At 51.6% G+C, this 14,379-nt stretch overlaps 2 protein-coding genes across 2 annotated transcripts in view; one reads left to right on the forward strand and one right to left on the reverse strand.

The window, feature by feature from the left end:
• The first annotated feature begins 366 nt into the window (after positions 1-366).
• Aanat (aralkylamine N-acetyltransferase) lies at positions 367-10,627 on the forward strand. The gene is made up of 4 exons (XM_028889711.2): positions 367-406; positions 8,262-8,479; positions 8,754-8,908; positions 9,438-10,627. The coding sequence occupies exons 2-4, from the start codon at positions 8,317-8,319 to the stop codon at positions 9,741-9,743; spliced, it is 624 nt and encodes a 207-aa protein (XP_028745544.1). The 5' UTR covers positions 367-406; positions 8,262-8,316; the 3' UTR covers positions 9,744-10,627.
• Positions 10,628-11,380: 753 nt separating this feature from the next.
• Rhbdf2 (rhomboid 5 homolog 2) overlaps positions 11,381-14,379 on the reverse strand; it is a 28,158-nt gene continuing 25,159 nt past the window's right edge. The window contains exons 14-19 of the mRNA XM_028889718.2: positions 14,235-14,298; positions 14,043-14,137; positions 13,746-13,821; positions 13,516-13,616; positions 13,187-13,340; positions 11,381-12,640 (exon numbers count right to left, since the gene is read on the reverse strand). Of these exons, the coding sequence (XP_028745551.1) occupies positions 12,221-12,640; positions 13,187-13,340; positions 13,516-13,616; positions 13,746-13,821; positions 14,043-14,137; positions 14,235-14,298 (910 nt within the window). The 3' untranslated portion in view covers positions 11,381-12,220. The remainder of the gene's footprint in view (positions 12,641-13,186; positions 13,341-13,515; positions 13,617-13,745; positions 13,822-14,042; positions 14,138-14,234; positions 14,299-14,379) is intronic.

Raw genomic sequence — 14,379 nt, forward strand, 5'->3', positions numbered from 1 at the left:
TATTATTACCAACCATTTAGGATAATAAGGAAATGCAGGTTAGTAGTTAGTCACCTATTACAATTAAACTTGTAGTCATGTTAGGTATGTTTTCAAGGTCAAACAGATATATTTTTAGATAGACAGGTTGTCTTCAAACACTTCAGAGATCTACAGAATATGGCATTTAAGATGTTTTAATAACATAAGGTTCTTCTTTTTTTTTTTTTAATAACAATGAGACATGTCTGCTCCTGGCAGCATCAATCTACTTAAGAGAAGATGATGGGCATCGAAGAAACTCTATGTGGAATTTACTTTCTTTGTGGCAAAAGTTAGCCACTGGGCAAGAGACTGCTGACAGTATGCTGTCCAAATGAACAAGCAGGACACAAAAGAAAGGACTGCTGAACTTTGCCAAAACAAGGTAGGAAGGTCCTTTAGAAAATCCTGTTTCACAGATTAAGTCTGTCAGATATGCTAGGCCTGTAGGCTGAAGATGATGCTCCCAACATTGTAGAGGAACCTTGGGTGACTGTCCAGGCAGCCATCTGTTTCTGTCATTTCTCACATTTTTTGGAAGTTGATTGTTTGTACTTCCTACTTTCTTAGGTAATATTATTTCCTTCTTGGGGCTCTGAGGGAGTTGAGGACTAGATAGTTATAGTTTTCCTTGTTAACAAATCCAGAAAAGAAATTCACTAAAGAGGTGTAAATTGTATAAGGTTGAGAGACATTAAAAAATAATTTTGGTAATGCAAGTTAGAATAGAAAGTGAATTAGGTACAACCTTTTGGACACCCCAAGATAGGATAGATAATGGAGTATTTTCTCTGAATTTGTCAAATGCCAGTGGACTAGACATTATTGATGTATTTATTGCCTGTATATATTGTATATAGTTATTGTACTTATTGTATATGGTTTTTTATATTAGTTATAATGTTCTTTTTTAAATTTTAGACAAAAAGGGAGAAATGTGATATTTTGTCTGTGCTCTAACAAATAAAGCTTGTCTGAAAATCAGAGTGTGGAGCTGGCCACTAGAGGCCAGACCATGGTGGCACACATCCTTAATCCCAGCACTTGGGATCTCATGCCTTTGATCCCAGTACTTGGGAGGCACATGCCTTTAATCCTAAAACTTGGGAGGAGGAAACAGGAAGTGATATGGCTGGTCAGAGAGAGGAAGTGATAAGGCAAGGTGGAGACAGGAGCTAGGCCCTTTTGGTCTCAGTATTCCTAGAGGTAAGAAGTTTCACAGTGGCTGGCTGCTCTCCTTCTCTGATCTTTTAGCTTTCACCCTGATATCTGACTCCAGGTTTTTATTATTAAGACCAATTAGGATTCACATGACACTGAGAATCACAAACATCTGTGCCAAGTTATAGTTACATTTTTCACCTATCAGTATTCAGGGATTAGGGGACTTTTCTAGGAACATTTCCTTATGATACCTTGTTCTCATTGGTTGGTTTACTCAAGTGTGGGGGTGTGTCTTGTCCACCATTCATGTCTCAACTTGCCAACCAAGATGTCTGTTACCCAGGAAGGTCTGGGGAGGTCTTGGGAACTTAAACTTTATTTGGCCCTTATTCAAAATGGAAGTTCTATCCAAAATGGCTTCAGTTTGGTTCCTTATTACAGGAAAATAGATGGGTCACATGAACAACAGGGCATAGGGCACTTTAAAGGTGTTTGCAGACCGAGGGTCTCAGGGCCCTCTGCAGCTCAGCACACTGGCTCTTCTGATCATAATGTGGTATGGGGTTCTCCCTGGCTCTCTCTGTCCTGTCAAACGGTGAAACTGGGTGAGTTTTCAGATAAACAGTGATGGCCGAGGCCTCAATAGTGCAGGGTCCTCCTGTGCGGCTTAATTTTTGTCAATTTTTTTTTTGTTTGTTTGATTTGTTTGGTTTTGGTTTTGGTTTTGGTTTTTCAAGACTGGGTTTCTCTGTGAAACACTCCTGGTCATCCTGGAACTCGCTCTGACCTCGAACTCACAGAGATCCGACAGCCTCTGCCTCCCAAGTGCTGGGATTGAAGGAGTGCACCACCACCACCCAACTAGTTTTTCTGTCAGCAAACCTAGACACATCTGGAAAGAGGAAATGTCAGCTGAGGAATTGCCTCCATCACATTACCCTGTGAGCATGTCTGTGGGGCATTTTCTGGATTATTGATTGCTATGTGAGGGTCTAGTGCACTGTGGGCAGTGCCACGCCTGGTCAGGTGGTCCTGGGTTGTAAAAGAGAGCAAACTGGGGATGGAGAGATGGCTCAGAGGTTCAGAGCACTGGTTGCTCTTCCAGAGGTCCTGAGTTCAATTCCCAGCACCCACATGGTGGCTCACAACCATCTGTAATGAGATCTGGTACCCTTTTCTGGTGTGCAGGCAGAACACTGTATACATAATAAATAAATCTTTAAATAAAGAAAGAAAGCTAAGGAAGCCATAAAGAGCAAGCCAGTGAGAAGCATTCCTCCATAGTTTCTACTTCAGTTCCCGCCTTGAGCTCCTGCCCTGACTTCCCATCATGATGGACTGTAAGCTGTAAGGTGAAATAAACTCTTTCTTCCTCAAGTTGCTTTTGGTCATGGTATTTATCATAGCAACAGAAAGCAAACCAGAGTCGCTGCTTCTATTTGAAAGATTGTTCATGGCCTGGAGAGATGGCTCAGTGCTTAAGAGCACCATACATACATACATGTATAGATGTGTGTGTGTGTGTGTGTGTGTGTGTGTGTGTGTGTGTGTGTGTGTGTGTGTAGGGGTCCCAAAACAGCTTGACCAAACAGCAGCCATGACAGGCTTAGGTGCCTAGACACAGCTTCTGTGACAGGCTTACTGGCAGGCAACACCCAGATCCAGGAAAAGCCTTAAGCCGATATCACCCAGGGTTCCACCCAAGGATGAGGAAGTACCTGACATTCCAAACATTCCAACCATTAGATAAGGTGACCAGATGTCCCAGAGTCTAGCACTTACCTATTTTTGTTTTACAGATACCCTTAGACAATTGTCAGCCAATCAGGGTCCTGGAAATGCCTTCACTCCAACTTCTGCTGATAAAAACCCCACCCCACCTGAGCTCGGGGCTCTCTGCTCTCACTGCTATGTTGGACAGACAGAGAGACCAAGCTTGGAGCTTGAAGAGAATAAAGACTCTTTGCTTTTACATGCGGGATTCAGTCTCCGCGGTGGTCTTTTGGGGGTCCCTGAGATCTGGGCATAAAAATATGTATGTGTGTATTATTCTATCAGTTCCGCTCCTCTAGAGAACCCTGACTAATACACTGCTCATGTAGAGAACCTGGGTTTATTCTAGCTTCCACATCAGATGACTCATAACCACCCGAAACTCCATCTCTGGGGGATCAGACACACTCCTGAACAAGCACCTGCACTCCCATGAACACCTCCCCACAGGCACACATAATTAAAAATAATAATAAAAACATAAAATTAGCCAGGTGGTGGTGGCACTCGCCTTTAATCCCAGCACTCACCAGGCGGATCTCTGTTTGAGGCCAGCCTGGTCTACAGAGCGAGATCCAGGACAGGCACCAAAACTACACAAAGAAACCCTGTCTCGGGGTAAAAAAAAAACAAAACAAACAAACAAACAAAAAACCATAAGGTTATTGAAAAAGATTGTTGCTTATTTAACATTTAAATTTCACTGGGCACTTGTACTTTTTATTTGCTAAGCCTGGAAGTCCCAGAAGCTGAGCACAGTGGTGCCCGCTAATCCCAGCACTTAGAAGCCAGATGCAATAAGATCCAAAGTTTAAGGTTACAGTTCAGTACTGAAGAAAGGAAGAGGACCAGGTGTGGTGGTGCACACTTTAATCCCAGCAGTGGCAGGTGAATCTCTGTGAGTAGGGGGCCAGCCTGATCTACAGAGTGAGTTCCAGGCCAGCCGGGGCTACACAGAGAAACCCTGTCCCCCAAAACTCCAAACAAACAAACAAATAAATTTGGCAGTCCTACACAAAAGCTGAGGTCAGGCTAATTTAATCATGGTGTCTAGGGAGCAGGAGCCCCCATGTTGGACCCCAAATCTGGGAGTCTTGAGTGGATGCCCCAAGAACCCAGACTTCAGTCCAGTTGATGCAAATGCAAGAGGATTTATTAAAGCTTCTATATAGAAGGGCAAACCCTCCTCCTAAGAGCAAGAGCCACATCTTACTGCAGCCCCATAAGGGCTTATAAAGGAAAAACCCACAAGATTACAATTCCCATACAATTTCGTTTCACAAGATCATGGTCTGGGTACAGAGTGATCACAGAGGGGGTACAGTTACGTCAACAGGTACATTCTTCCTGAAACCTCAAGGGGGGTATCAGGGCAGGAGTGGAGTTTACACACAGGTCACGGTGGTCCTTCCTGGAACACCTGCAACTATCCCAGTCAAAGTTGAGCACATCTCTTAACAGAAATCTCTTTACATTGTTATATGGTTGCAGGGGAGATTGAACAATGGCTAAGTCAGGTTGCCCTTGGAACTAGATTTTTAGTTTCTCATTTCCTGGTGCTTGAAGTTTCTCTTTTCCTGAGGCTTGGGGGTGTAAGCCTGAAGGGCTAGGGTCTTTCACCCAGAGGTGGGAGTGGCTTGGGTATTCTGGAGGGTCTCAGTGAAGTCTCATAGCTGGAACTAGAAAGAAACTCTCCTCCCTCCTGATATTGAGGGAGGGCTTTGGTGTATCAGTTCAGGGCTTCCTATCTTCGATCATTGTACCCATCAATCTGGGATGCTTTCCCTCTGCCTCTCTCTCTCTCAGCATCTGTTATAACTAAGATCGACCTTGAACTCCCTATGTGGCTGAGGATGACCTTGAACTCCTGATCCTGCCTCCCCATCACATATGCTGGGATCACAGGCCTCTGCCACTACATATAACAGTGCTGGGCTAGGTAAGCATTCTGCCAGGTCCCCAGGCCAGTAGAGTGCTTTTTTCCTATTGGCCAGCAGAGGCCCCAGCCATCACCTCCCCTCCCCTTCACTTTCCTCTCTTGGCTGCTGCAGTGTGTGGGGTTCCCCAGTTTAGCCATGTATCAGAAGGTCAGCGTGTGGAGAGGTGTTTTCCAGCGGTGCCTAGCCGTGAGGATGGGCAGTGAAAAGGAATGCAGACTTGCCATGGGACTGTGGGCATACACAGGTGGTTGTGATTGGACACCAGGGGGTGCAATGGAACCACCAACTAAGAAGGACACAAGCCTTGGGAAACCCTGGACGTTGCAGTATGGGTGCTGGGGTCCTCAATGTGTTCCCCACCAGGCCCAAAACCAAACCTAAGGAGGTCTTTCTGATCAACCATGAGACGTCTGCTGAGGGTCTCCTGCAGGCGAGAGAAGTGCCCAGGGAAGAAGCGGTCGTGACGACTGGGGCATCAGACAGCAAAGAGGGGCCCTGGGCAAAGAGGACCCCACAGACAGCAAAATAGGTGTGTGATGGCGGTGCCTGCACAGGCCCTGGTCTCCCCAAGGGTCCAAGTTGGAACTGCTGTCCCTCTTCAAGAATCATGGATACTAGCAGGTGCACCCTCTGGTGGTGGCTTCGGGGAATGCACCTCCTGGCTCAGTGCCTTGAGCTGACTAGGAGCCTGGTACCCACAAGGAGCAGGGGGGCTTATGGTAAATGGACAGGGCAGGTGCTGGGCAGAGCAGAGCTAAGGGAGGCGGAGTGAGGTGTGAGCGCGAAGGATGGGGACCCAGCTGTGTGAGGGACAGAGTCACGTACATATAGGAGGTTGCGTGCATCGTTCAACGGAACAGTTACCTCACCAGCATTCCTAAGGCCAGCCCCTGGGCAGCCACCTGCCCGGTCCTAACACCCGGATCACGTGATAGACTAGAAACTACCACGTGTTTCTTCTTTCCTGGCCTCTGTCACCTTTGTGTTGGTGTTCTCCAGGGTGCTGCATGGTGGTGGTTTGTAATGACCTTTTGTATAAACCCATAGCTCTCACTTTGGTTGGTGGCATTTAGGGGTTTCTGCTCTGAAGACTATGGAAACTGTTCCTGAGGACTTTCCTACTCTCTTGGTGCCTGACGGGGTCCATGATGTTATTGAATAGAGCTCAATTTCCTCCTCTGTAAAAGGGAGACAGTTACACCCACCTGGCAGGATGACCTGTGGGTTGTAGAACCTGCCTCCCCAGGTTTGTGGCTATAAGTAGTAGCAGGCTGCCAGACCAGGAAAGACCCTCAGAGGCATGGGCAAACTGGCCTCCGAGGGACAGAAGGTGATTGCTGGTGCCCAGCCAGCTCAGGACAGAAGAGGGATTACAGTCAGACCCCCCAGGCTAAGCCCATGCTCTTCCTAGGGCCAAGGGCCTGAGACAGCTACTGGTAATTCCTCCTGCGTCCTCAGTGCCACTGCTGACGCCTGTCCTCAGCGGGATGGGGCCAGGGCCTGACTGCCAAGTCCCTCTGGCATCATCCCACCTGGTGTAACATGGGAGGCAGGGCCAGGGGGATTAGAAATCTCCAAGCACATCACATGCTGCCACGGGGATATGTACCACAGCTGCTTTGCAGACAGGCGTCTCGGGTTCTCTGGGTTCCTGCACCTGGTGACAGCCCCCAGGTGACTAGCTCTGTGTTGGGGACACTTGGACTCCTTACAGTTCTGGTAAGTGGGTCCTTATCCCCGACTCTTTGTGTGTATGTGTGTGTGCATGTGTAATGGAGGCCAGAGGTTGGTTGTCATCCCTCAGCAGCTGTCTCCTTCATTTTTGGGGATAGGATTCCTTACCGTTCTGAGGTTCACCAGGTAGGTTAGGCTGGCTAAGGGGGCCAGGGAGCCCCAGGGTTTGCCCAGTTCTGTCTTGACCAGTGCTAGGTTTGCAGATACTGGGCAATGGGCACTGCACCTGGGTTTTTCTTGTGTTTTGAAGACTGTGCTTAGATCCTCTCCCTCATGCTTGGACTACCTCCACCACCCATGTAAAAAAAAAAGAATTTGTATTGCATTTTATTTATTTATTTTATGTGCATGTGTGGGTGTGCACATGTGCAAGACAGAGGACAACTTGTAAGAGTTGGTTCTCTCCCTCTATCATGTGGGTCCCAGGGACCAAGCTCAGGTTCTCAGGCTTGGTGCCAAGTGCCTTTACCTGCTGAGCTGTCCCACCTTAACTCGCAGCCCCCTTTGAAGGCAGATGTGTGGAAGGCATCCTCTAAGGATGACCAGTTTGTGGGATGTTATAGGAAAGAGGGTACCCACACGGGCATGTTCTATGAGTCTAAGCTGGTGGACATTTTTCCTGAGTGTCCTCCATACCTGACCCTCCCCACCTGGGACTCTGCAGTCTCAGACTCTTTAACCATCTTATCCCCCATCTCCTGAGCTTGACGTAGTCTGACGTCATCTGGGAAAACGTGGTGCTCAGGCTCACATTAATTAAAGAGATTTTTCTCCTGGATTAAAGCCTGGGGCAATCTAAAAAGCTCCCAGCCTGGGGAAGGAGAGATGGCTCAGAGATCAAGAGCACATGTCCCTCTCCCTGTGGTCTCAGTTCAGTTCCCAGCACCCACACTAGGCAGATCACAAGCATCTGTAGCTCCAGCTCCAGGCCCAATGCCTCTGGCCTCTGTGGGCTCATGCACACATGTGCACATATCCACAAAGGCACCTTTCCTTTAAAAAACAAAAACTAAGAAAATCTCCTGGCCATACTATCTCATTCACAAGACTAGACGTCTCCCCTCTGGGTAAGACAAGCCACATGACGGGTGGTATCAGGGGCCTCGGTGCCTTCCCACCCCACAGAGTCAGTAGATGAGGTTGGAGGTTCATGCATCCTTGCTCTACTGCACCCTTGGGCAATAGTGTTGGTGTGTCTACAATCTACCAAGGCTCAGATACCTCGAGGGCAGTGGAATCTGTCTGGAGTTTTGGACAACTGCTCTGAGGGACCTCTAGCTTTTTTTTTTTTTTTTTTAATTTATTTTTATTTTATGTGCATTGGTGTTTTGCCTGCATGTATGTCTGTGTGAGGGTGTCAGATCTTGTAGTTACAGTTGTGAGCTGCTATGTTATGTGGGTGCTGGGAATTGAACTGGGTCCTCTGTAAGAGTAGCCAGTGCTCTTAACTGCTGAGCCATCTCTCCAGCCCGACCTTTAGCTCTTGAGCGAAAATGAGGAGATACACTAACATTTCAAGTTCCTGGGATTTGCCTGGAGGTCCAGACACCTGGGGACTGGATCTATCGCCAGAGACACCTGACTTGCATTCTTCAAGATGAAGGCCAGCCTCTCTCTCTTCTCTGACAGGTGCTAAGGGACCACTTCTGAAGCTGGAGAACCCCTGGGAGGGTTCAGCAGCCAGATGCCCATGTTGAGCATCCACTCCCTGAAACCCGAGGCCCTGGGCCTGCCACCTGGGACCTCAGAGTTCCTAGGCTGCCAGCGGCGCCACACACTCCCTGCCAGCGAGTTCCGCTGCCTCACTCCCGAGGATGCCATCAGTGTGTTTGAGATCGAGCGTGAAGGTGAGTGGCCCTTGGGAGGGTACTCTGAGTTGACTGTCGTCTTACCCTGAGGCTCCGGCCTTTGGGAGTTAAATTTGAGGATATGCATGTGTGCACACACACACACACACACACACACACACACACACACACAGAATGATGTGTGCTCTAGACTAGGAGGCAACAGTCCAGGGTCACATGCTTCCCTAGAGGGGGGCATCCTAGGGACCACTTGTGTACAAACAGTGGACAGGCGGCAGAGCAAACTGTCATTCACCCTTGCCATCTGTCACAGCCTTTATCTCTGTCTCGGGTACCTGTCCCCTCTACCTGGATGAGATCCGACACTTCCTAACCCTGTGTCCAGAGCTGTCATTGGGCTGGTTCGAGGAGGGTCGCCTCGTGGCCTTCATCATCGGCTCACTTTGGGACAAGGAGAGACTTACTCAGGTGAGGGCAGGTGGGGTGGGGCTCCTCAGAGATGGACGCCTCCTTCCGAGCAAAGTAAATCCAAGCAGCAGGCCCCTCCCAAGGCCAGAGTCGTCTGCCCAGCCCTCTAGAGCAGTGTTCTCAACCTTCCTACCACTGTGGCCCTTTAATATAGTTTCTCATGTTGTGGTGATCCCAACCACGAAATGATTTTCGTTGTGACTTCATTAACTCTAATTTGTTACTGTTATGAATCGTAATGTAAATACCTGTTTTCCAATCGTCTTAGGTGACCCCTGTGAAAGGGTAGTTAGACCCTAAGGGGTTACAATCCACAGGTTGAAAATTACTGCTTCAGAGTCTCAAAAGACCTTTGAAGTTTGGTCTGTAGGACTGTAGATGTGGCTCAGAGTGGGGCCCTGTCGTGGTGAGAAGGGAGCCCCGGCTACTCTGGTGCCTGGGACACCCTTCCTTTTGGTTAGAGTTGGGTTTGGAGGAGGAGCAGGCATCAGCGAAGTAACCCAGACTCCCGTCCCGTGCCCGCCCCCAGGAATCGCTGACGCTGCACAGGCCTGGAGGCCGCACGGCTCACCTGCACGTGCTGGCAGTGCACCACACCTTCAGACAGCAGGGCAAGGGCTCGGTCCTGCTCTGGCGATACCTGCACCACCTGGGGAGCCGGCCGGCCGTGCGGCGGGCCGTGCTCATGTGCGAAGATGCACTGGTGCCCTTCTATGAGAAATTTGGCTTCCAGGCTGTGGGCCCATGCGCCGTCACCGTGGGCTCCCTCGCCTTCACAGAGCTCCAGTGTTCCCTACGGTGCCACGCCTTTCTGCGCAGGAACAGCGGCTGTTGACCCAAGCCGCCCACTTGGCCGGGAAGAGGGTGGGAGCAGCAGGCCGGGGGCTCCGAACGCCCACGCCACACCCTCTCTGCCTAGGGTCCACCCAAGTAGAGCTGGCTAGCATGAAGGAGCCGGCAGCTGCCAACTGGAGTAGAGAGGTAAGGGTCCAAAAGGGCACACGAGGTGGAGGCGGCTTCACCCCAGCATAGGCTGCCGTCTGTCCCCAGGACTTCTTGGATTCTAAACTGTGTACAAAGCAAGATCAGGATGGGGAGCCGGAGCAGCGGGAGGTCTGTCCCCACACTTCCTCCTCTACCTGCCCTCTCCGCGTCCAAGACTGACACCCCTTCCTGGCTAACTGGGAATGAGGGGCACCCAGCAGCTGAATTTGAGAAGGGCCTGGGACCAGGACCTGGGACTAGTGGCCACCTTGGGGTTGGGAAGTGCTGCAGGGCCACACCCCTGCACTTGGGCCCCAGTATGCCCGCTCACATTCTGCTTCGATCCTGGTTCCCCCTCCAGCCCCACTAATAAAGCAGTTATGTCCCCGGTGGCTGTGGCCCATGGGTGTGTGCAGGGTCTCCTGAGGGAGCTGATTGGAGGAGCAAACACCACCTGACCTCCCACCAAGTCGCCTCTGCCAAAACAGGCCGTTCCTGCAGATGGTCAGCTCGCTTTCTGCCCCGGAGCAAAGGCAGAGCAGTTGGGGTTGAGATCTCGGGGTGCTCCATGCAACCCAGTCCTGTCCCGGTCCTCGGCGTCTTCCTGGCCACCTCAGTCTGGTTTTTGGCTCAACTAAATGCCAGAGAAATCCCAAGTTTCCCAGTCTGCCTCAGCCTCATGGCTGCTGCCCTCACACCCAAGTCTTTATTTTTTAATTAAAAAAATTATTTTTTGAGAAAGGGTCTTACTACATAACTCAGGCTGACCTAGGACTCACTATGTAGACCAGGCTGCCCTCAAACTTAGAAGTCCATCTACCTCTGCCTCTCAAGTGTTGGGATTAAGGCATGTGCCACCATACCTGGCTTTCAAAATTAAAAACATTTAAAGAAATTTTGTGTGTGTGCGTGCCTGCATGTATATCTGGTGTGTCTGGTACAGAGATACATGCAGGTGCCTGTGGAGACCAGATGGAGTCGGATCCCCTGGAACTGTAGTTACAGGTGATCTGCCATGTGGGTTCTGGGAACTGAACCCAGATCTTCTGGAAGAACAGACAGTGCTTTTAATATCTCCAGTCTCTGAGTGATTTTTGTTTGTTTTTGAGACAGGGTTTCTCTGTGTAGCCTTGGATGTTCTGGAACCCGCTCTGTAGACCAGGCTGGCCTTGAACTCAGAGATCTGCCTGCCTCTGACTCCTGAGTCCTGGGCTTAAAGGTGTGTACTACCATTGCCTGGCTTGAGTATTTTTTAAGAAATGTTCATTTTTATATCTTTGTTCAGTGTGTCTGTGTGAGAGGGTGCTCGTGGAGGCAGAAGGAGAGCACTGGACCCGTGGGGCTGAGGTGACAGTGGTTGTGGACCGCCTGACATGGGGACTAAGATGGGACCTGAACCCAGGTCCTCCTCAAGGACAGAAGTGAGCCACCTCTCTAGCTCCAAGTTTGAGTTTTCAATCTCCCAGAGGCTTGAGGCTAAAAGCAGTATTTTGATAGAGAATGCTATTTAATAAACTTGAGACATCGTCCATACAAACTTAGCGTTACTGTAAAAAATTAGGACCATAATATAAATTGGAAAAACAAACAAAACACCAGGCCTGGCTGAGCCTCAAGCATCCCCAGGGAGCCAGTCCTCAAGGTGGCTCAGCCCCTGGCCACATAGGCAGGAGTGAGGCGGAGGTGGTGAGGACATCCCAACATCAGAGCCGGCCCGTGTGGCCAGATACAGATGCCAGAGCTAGGGCCGAGCTGGTGGCTCAGCAGATCTGGCTTCTTCGCTGAACAGAAGCCCTTAGCATCCCCACGGAGCTTTCTCTCCTTGCTTGTCACTGCCCCTGGACAACGGCCAAAGCCTTTACCACAGTGCTCTGTCCAGGAGCCTGAGGAGCGGGTGCAGGAGTCCACGGACAAACGCAGGAAGGGCTTGGAGGACTGGGAGGAGAGGAGAAACAGGAAGACGGGTCATAGCAGCATGGTAGGGACCTCGACCCTGAAGACAGCTGAGGGAGCAGCTGTGTGTCTGGCGAGGTCACGGTCACAGTGATGACAGAAGACAGCACCCGCACAGGCAGAGCCCTGAGCCTGGGAAGAACAGCAATTGTCTCCGCAGGGGAAGAAAGGCAGGCAGGGCCTAGGACCTGAGCTGTGAAGACACAGGTGACCTGGATGTCCCCCAGGCTTGGGTCAGGAACATCCGGACCGGAGAAAGGGAGGTCTCACCTCCCCGGGGAGCCCGCCTGCACTACCTGTGTCCTGTGGAGTCACCCTTGCCTGGAGAGCGAGTGCAGGGCCCCCGCAGTCCCCACAGACCCCGCCTCTGCGGAGTTAGTGTAGCACCTGGTCCAGCTCATACTTCTCACAGAACCGACTGGTGAAGGGGAAGCAGGTGAGGTACTCGATCCAGGGCCAGTTGATGGGGTAGAAGTAGAGCCATAGCACCAGGGAGGCGAAGAGCCCAGCGAAGACCACCAGCGACACCAGGATGAGAGCTCGCTTGCGGTACTTGTCACTGGTGCCGAAGGTGATGTAGGGTAGGAAGGCAAAGGCCAGCAGCATGCCACTGAGGAAACCGAAGATGTGGGCAATGTTGTCTATCCAGGGCAGGAGGCCACAGATGAAGAGGAAAAGCACAATGGCCGAGAGGTTGAAGAAAGCCTTCCACGGTCGCTCCAGCAGCTGCCAGCTCTGGAAAAGCTCCACAAAGAGGCACGCAAGGAGGCCAAACTGTGACCCAGCTGGGCCCACCTGGGGTCGGGGAGGAGAGAGGTGGCACATTGACTCTGGGTACGGGGTACCAGCTCTGGGGCACATCTCGCACTCAGAGGATGAGGCAGGAGCTGCTGGGCTTACTCTGCACATCCTTGCAGAAAACCTGGGTGTGGGACCCTGGGACTTAGCACAAGCCAGCCTGCTCTGAGGAGACCACAGGCAGTGGACAGGGCACAGACCAGAAAGAGCAACAGACTCAAGGTGAATGGCTCAAGAGACCTCTCCTCCTGAGGGTGGAGAGCAGCCACATGGAGGGTTTCACTGAGCAAGGAGTGGGGATCCCTGGTGACTCAAGACTGTCCCTGTCCCCGCTGCCAAGAATTATGGGACCAATCAGTAGGTTCCAGCTTAACTGTCCATCTGTAGCTCAGCTGGACACAGCAGGGGCTCTGTGCCCTTCCTGCAGCTCCTGGGGTCAGACTAGGGCAAGAAGCAGTGGGGTCGGCCCTCCTCACATGCCACAAAGCTTGAGGCCCAAGAGGAAGGGCACACCCCATCCACCCCTTGTCTCCCAAGTCCTACCTCTGCCCGATAGGGGAGAAAGATGGCACTGGCCAGGTTGCCTGTGATGCCACTGAGGATGAAGATGATGGAGATCCGGTGCCAGCCAGCCAGCTTCTCCAGATCCCTCAGGATGGTCATTTGGAAGACCACAGACACAAGGCAGTGCACTATGCTGGGGGTAGAGACGTGAGCATCGTCAGCCTTTCCCACGTGCCCATGCCCACCAGCTGGGCACACCACAGGTGCAGTCAGGTTGAGCCTGCTGTGCCCGGTCCAGAAGCCCTTTCTCTAGCATCTAGGTGGGAAGGCACAGGAGTCTGGGCAAGGGGCAGCAAGGCACCTCTTACCCAGCATGCAGGAAGAGAGACAGCCAGATCCGGTAGAACTGGTCGGGAACCTCAGGGTTGAGGAAAGGCAGTAGCCCGCACACCTTGTCCAAGCAGTGCACCTGGGTAGGGGACACAGGGTTGTTAGTGCTGCCCTAGGAGGCAGGCCAGGTCTAAGGCTTCCAAATGGGAAGGATCCAGTGAGCCTTAGCACCCCTGCGGCTTCTACTACCCAGACAGCCTTTGCCTACCTGGGAACAGAGCGTGGCCTCCTCGTGGAAATAGCCATGCATGAACTCACAGTACTCCCGAGTGGTGATCTCACAGCTGTGGACAGGGAGCCGACAGGGTATGAGCGTTCCAGAGGGCCCCTGCCCACCGAGGCTGGAGCCCAGCACCTGGTCACGGCAGGCAGGACGGAGCCAGCTCCCTTCTGTCTCACTGCCCCCACCTCCACCCCCACCCCGCCGCCCCATCACCCACGAGCAGAGAACGGAGGACCGTTGCAGAGGCCCATCAGCCTGCGGGGCTGGGGGGCGCTGGCTCACCTGCCCTTGGTACCAATGCAGCAGGGTCGGCCTTTGATCTCACAGTCTATGTGCAGTAAGCCCGTGTGGTTGCTCTGGGCCTGCTCTGTGCAAATCTAAGACAGAGGGTGGCGATGGCGGTGGGCCTCAGTGACAGGAAGCCAAACGTCCCCACCCTCATCCGACAGCCTTCTGCATGAGTCACTCACGTACCGGCCACTTGGTAATGTCATCAGGCCAGATGTGGGCCCCACTGGAGGCTGGCTCTTCACAAGTCCTGAAAGCAGTGGGCGAAATGAAGAGTGGGGCCACCCCAGCCTGCCGCAGCCACCCGCCAGCAGTCCAGAGGCAGCTCCGA

This window comes from Peromyscus leucopus, chromosome 8b (genome assembly GCF_004664715.2).
Source record: "Peromyscus leucopus breed LL Stock chromosome 8b, UCI_PerLeu_2.1, whole genome shotgun sequence".
In the NCBI taxonomy this organism is placed as follows: domain Eukaryota; kingdom Metazoa; phylum Chordata; class Mammalia; order Rodentia; family Cricetidae; genus Peromyscus; species Peromyscus leucopus.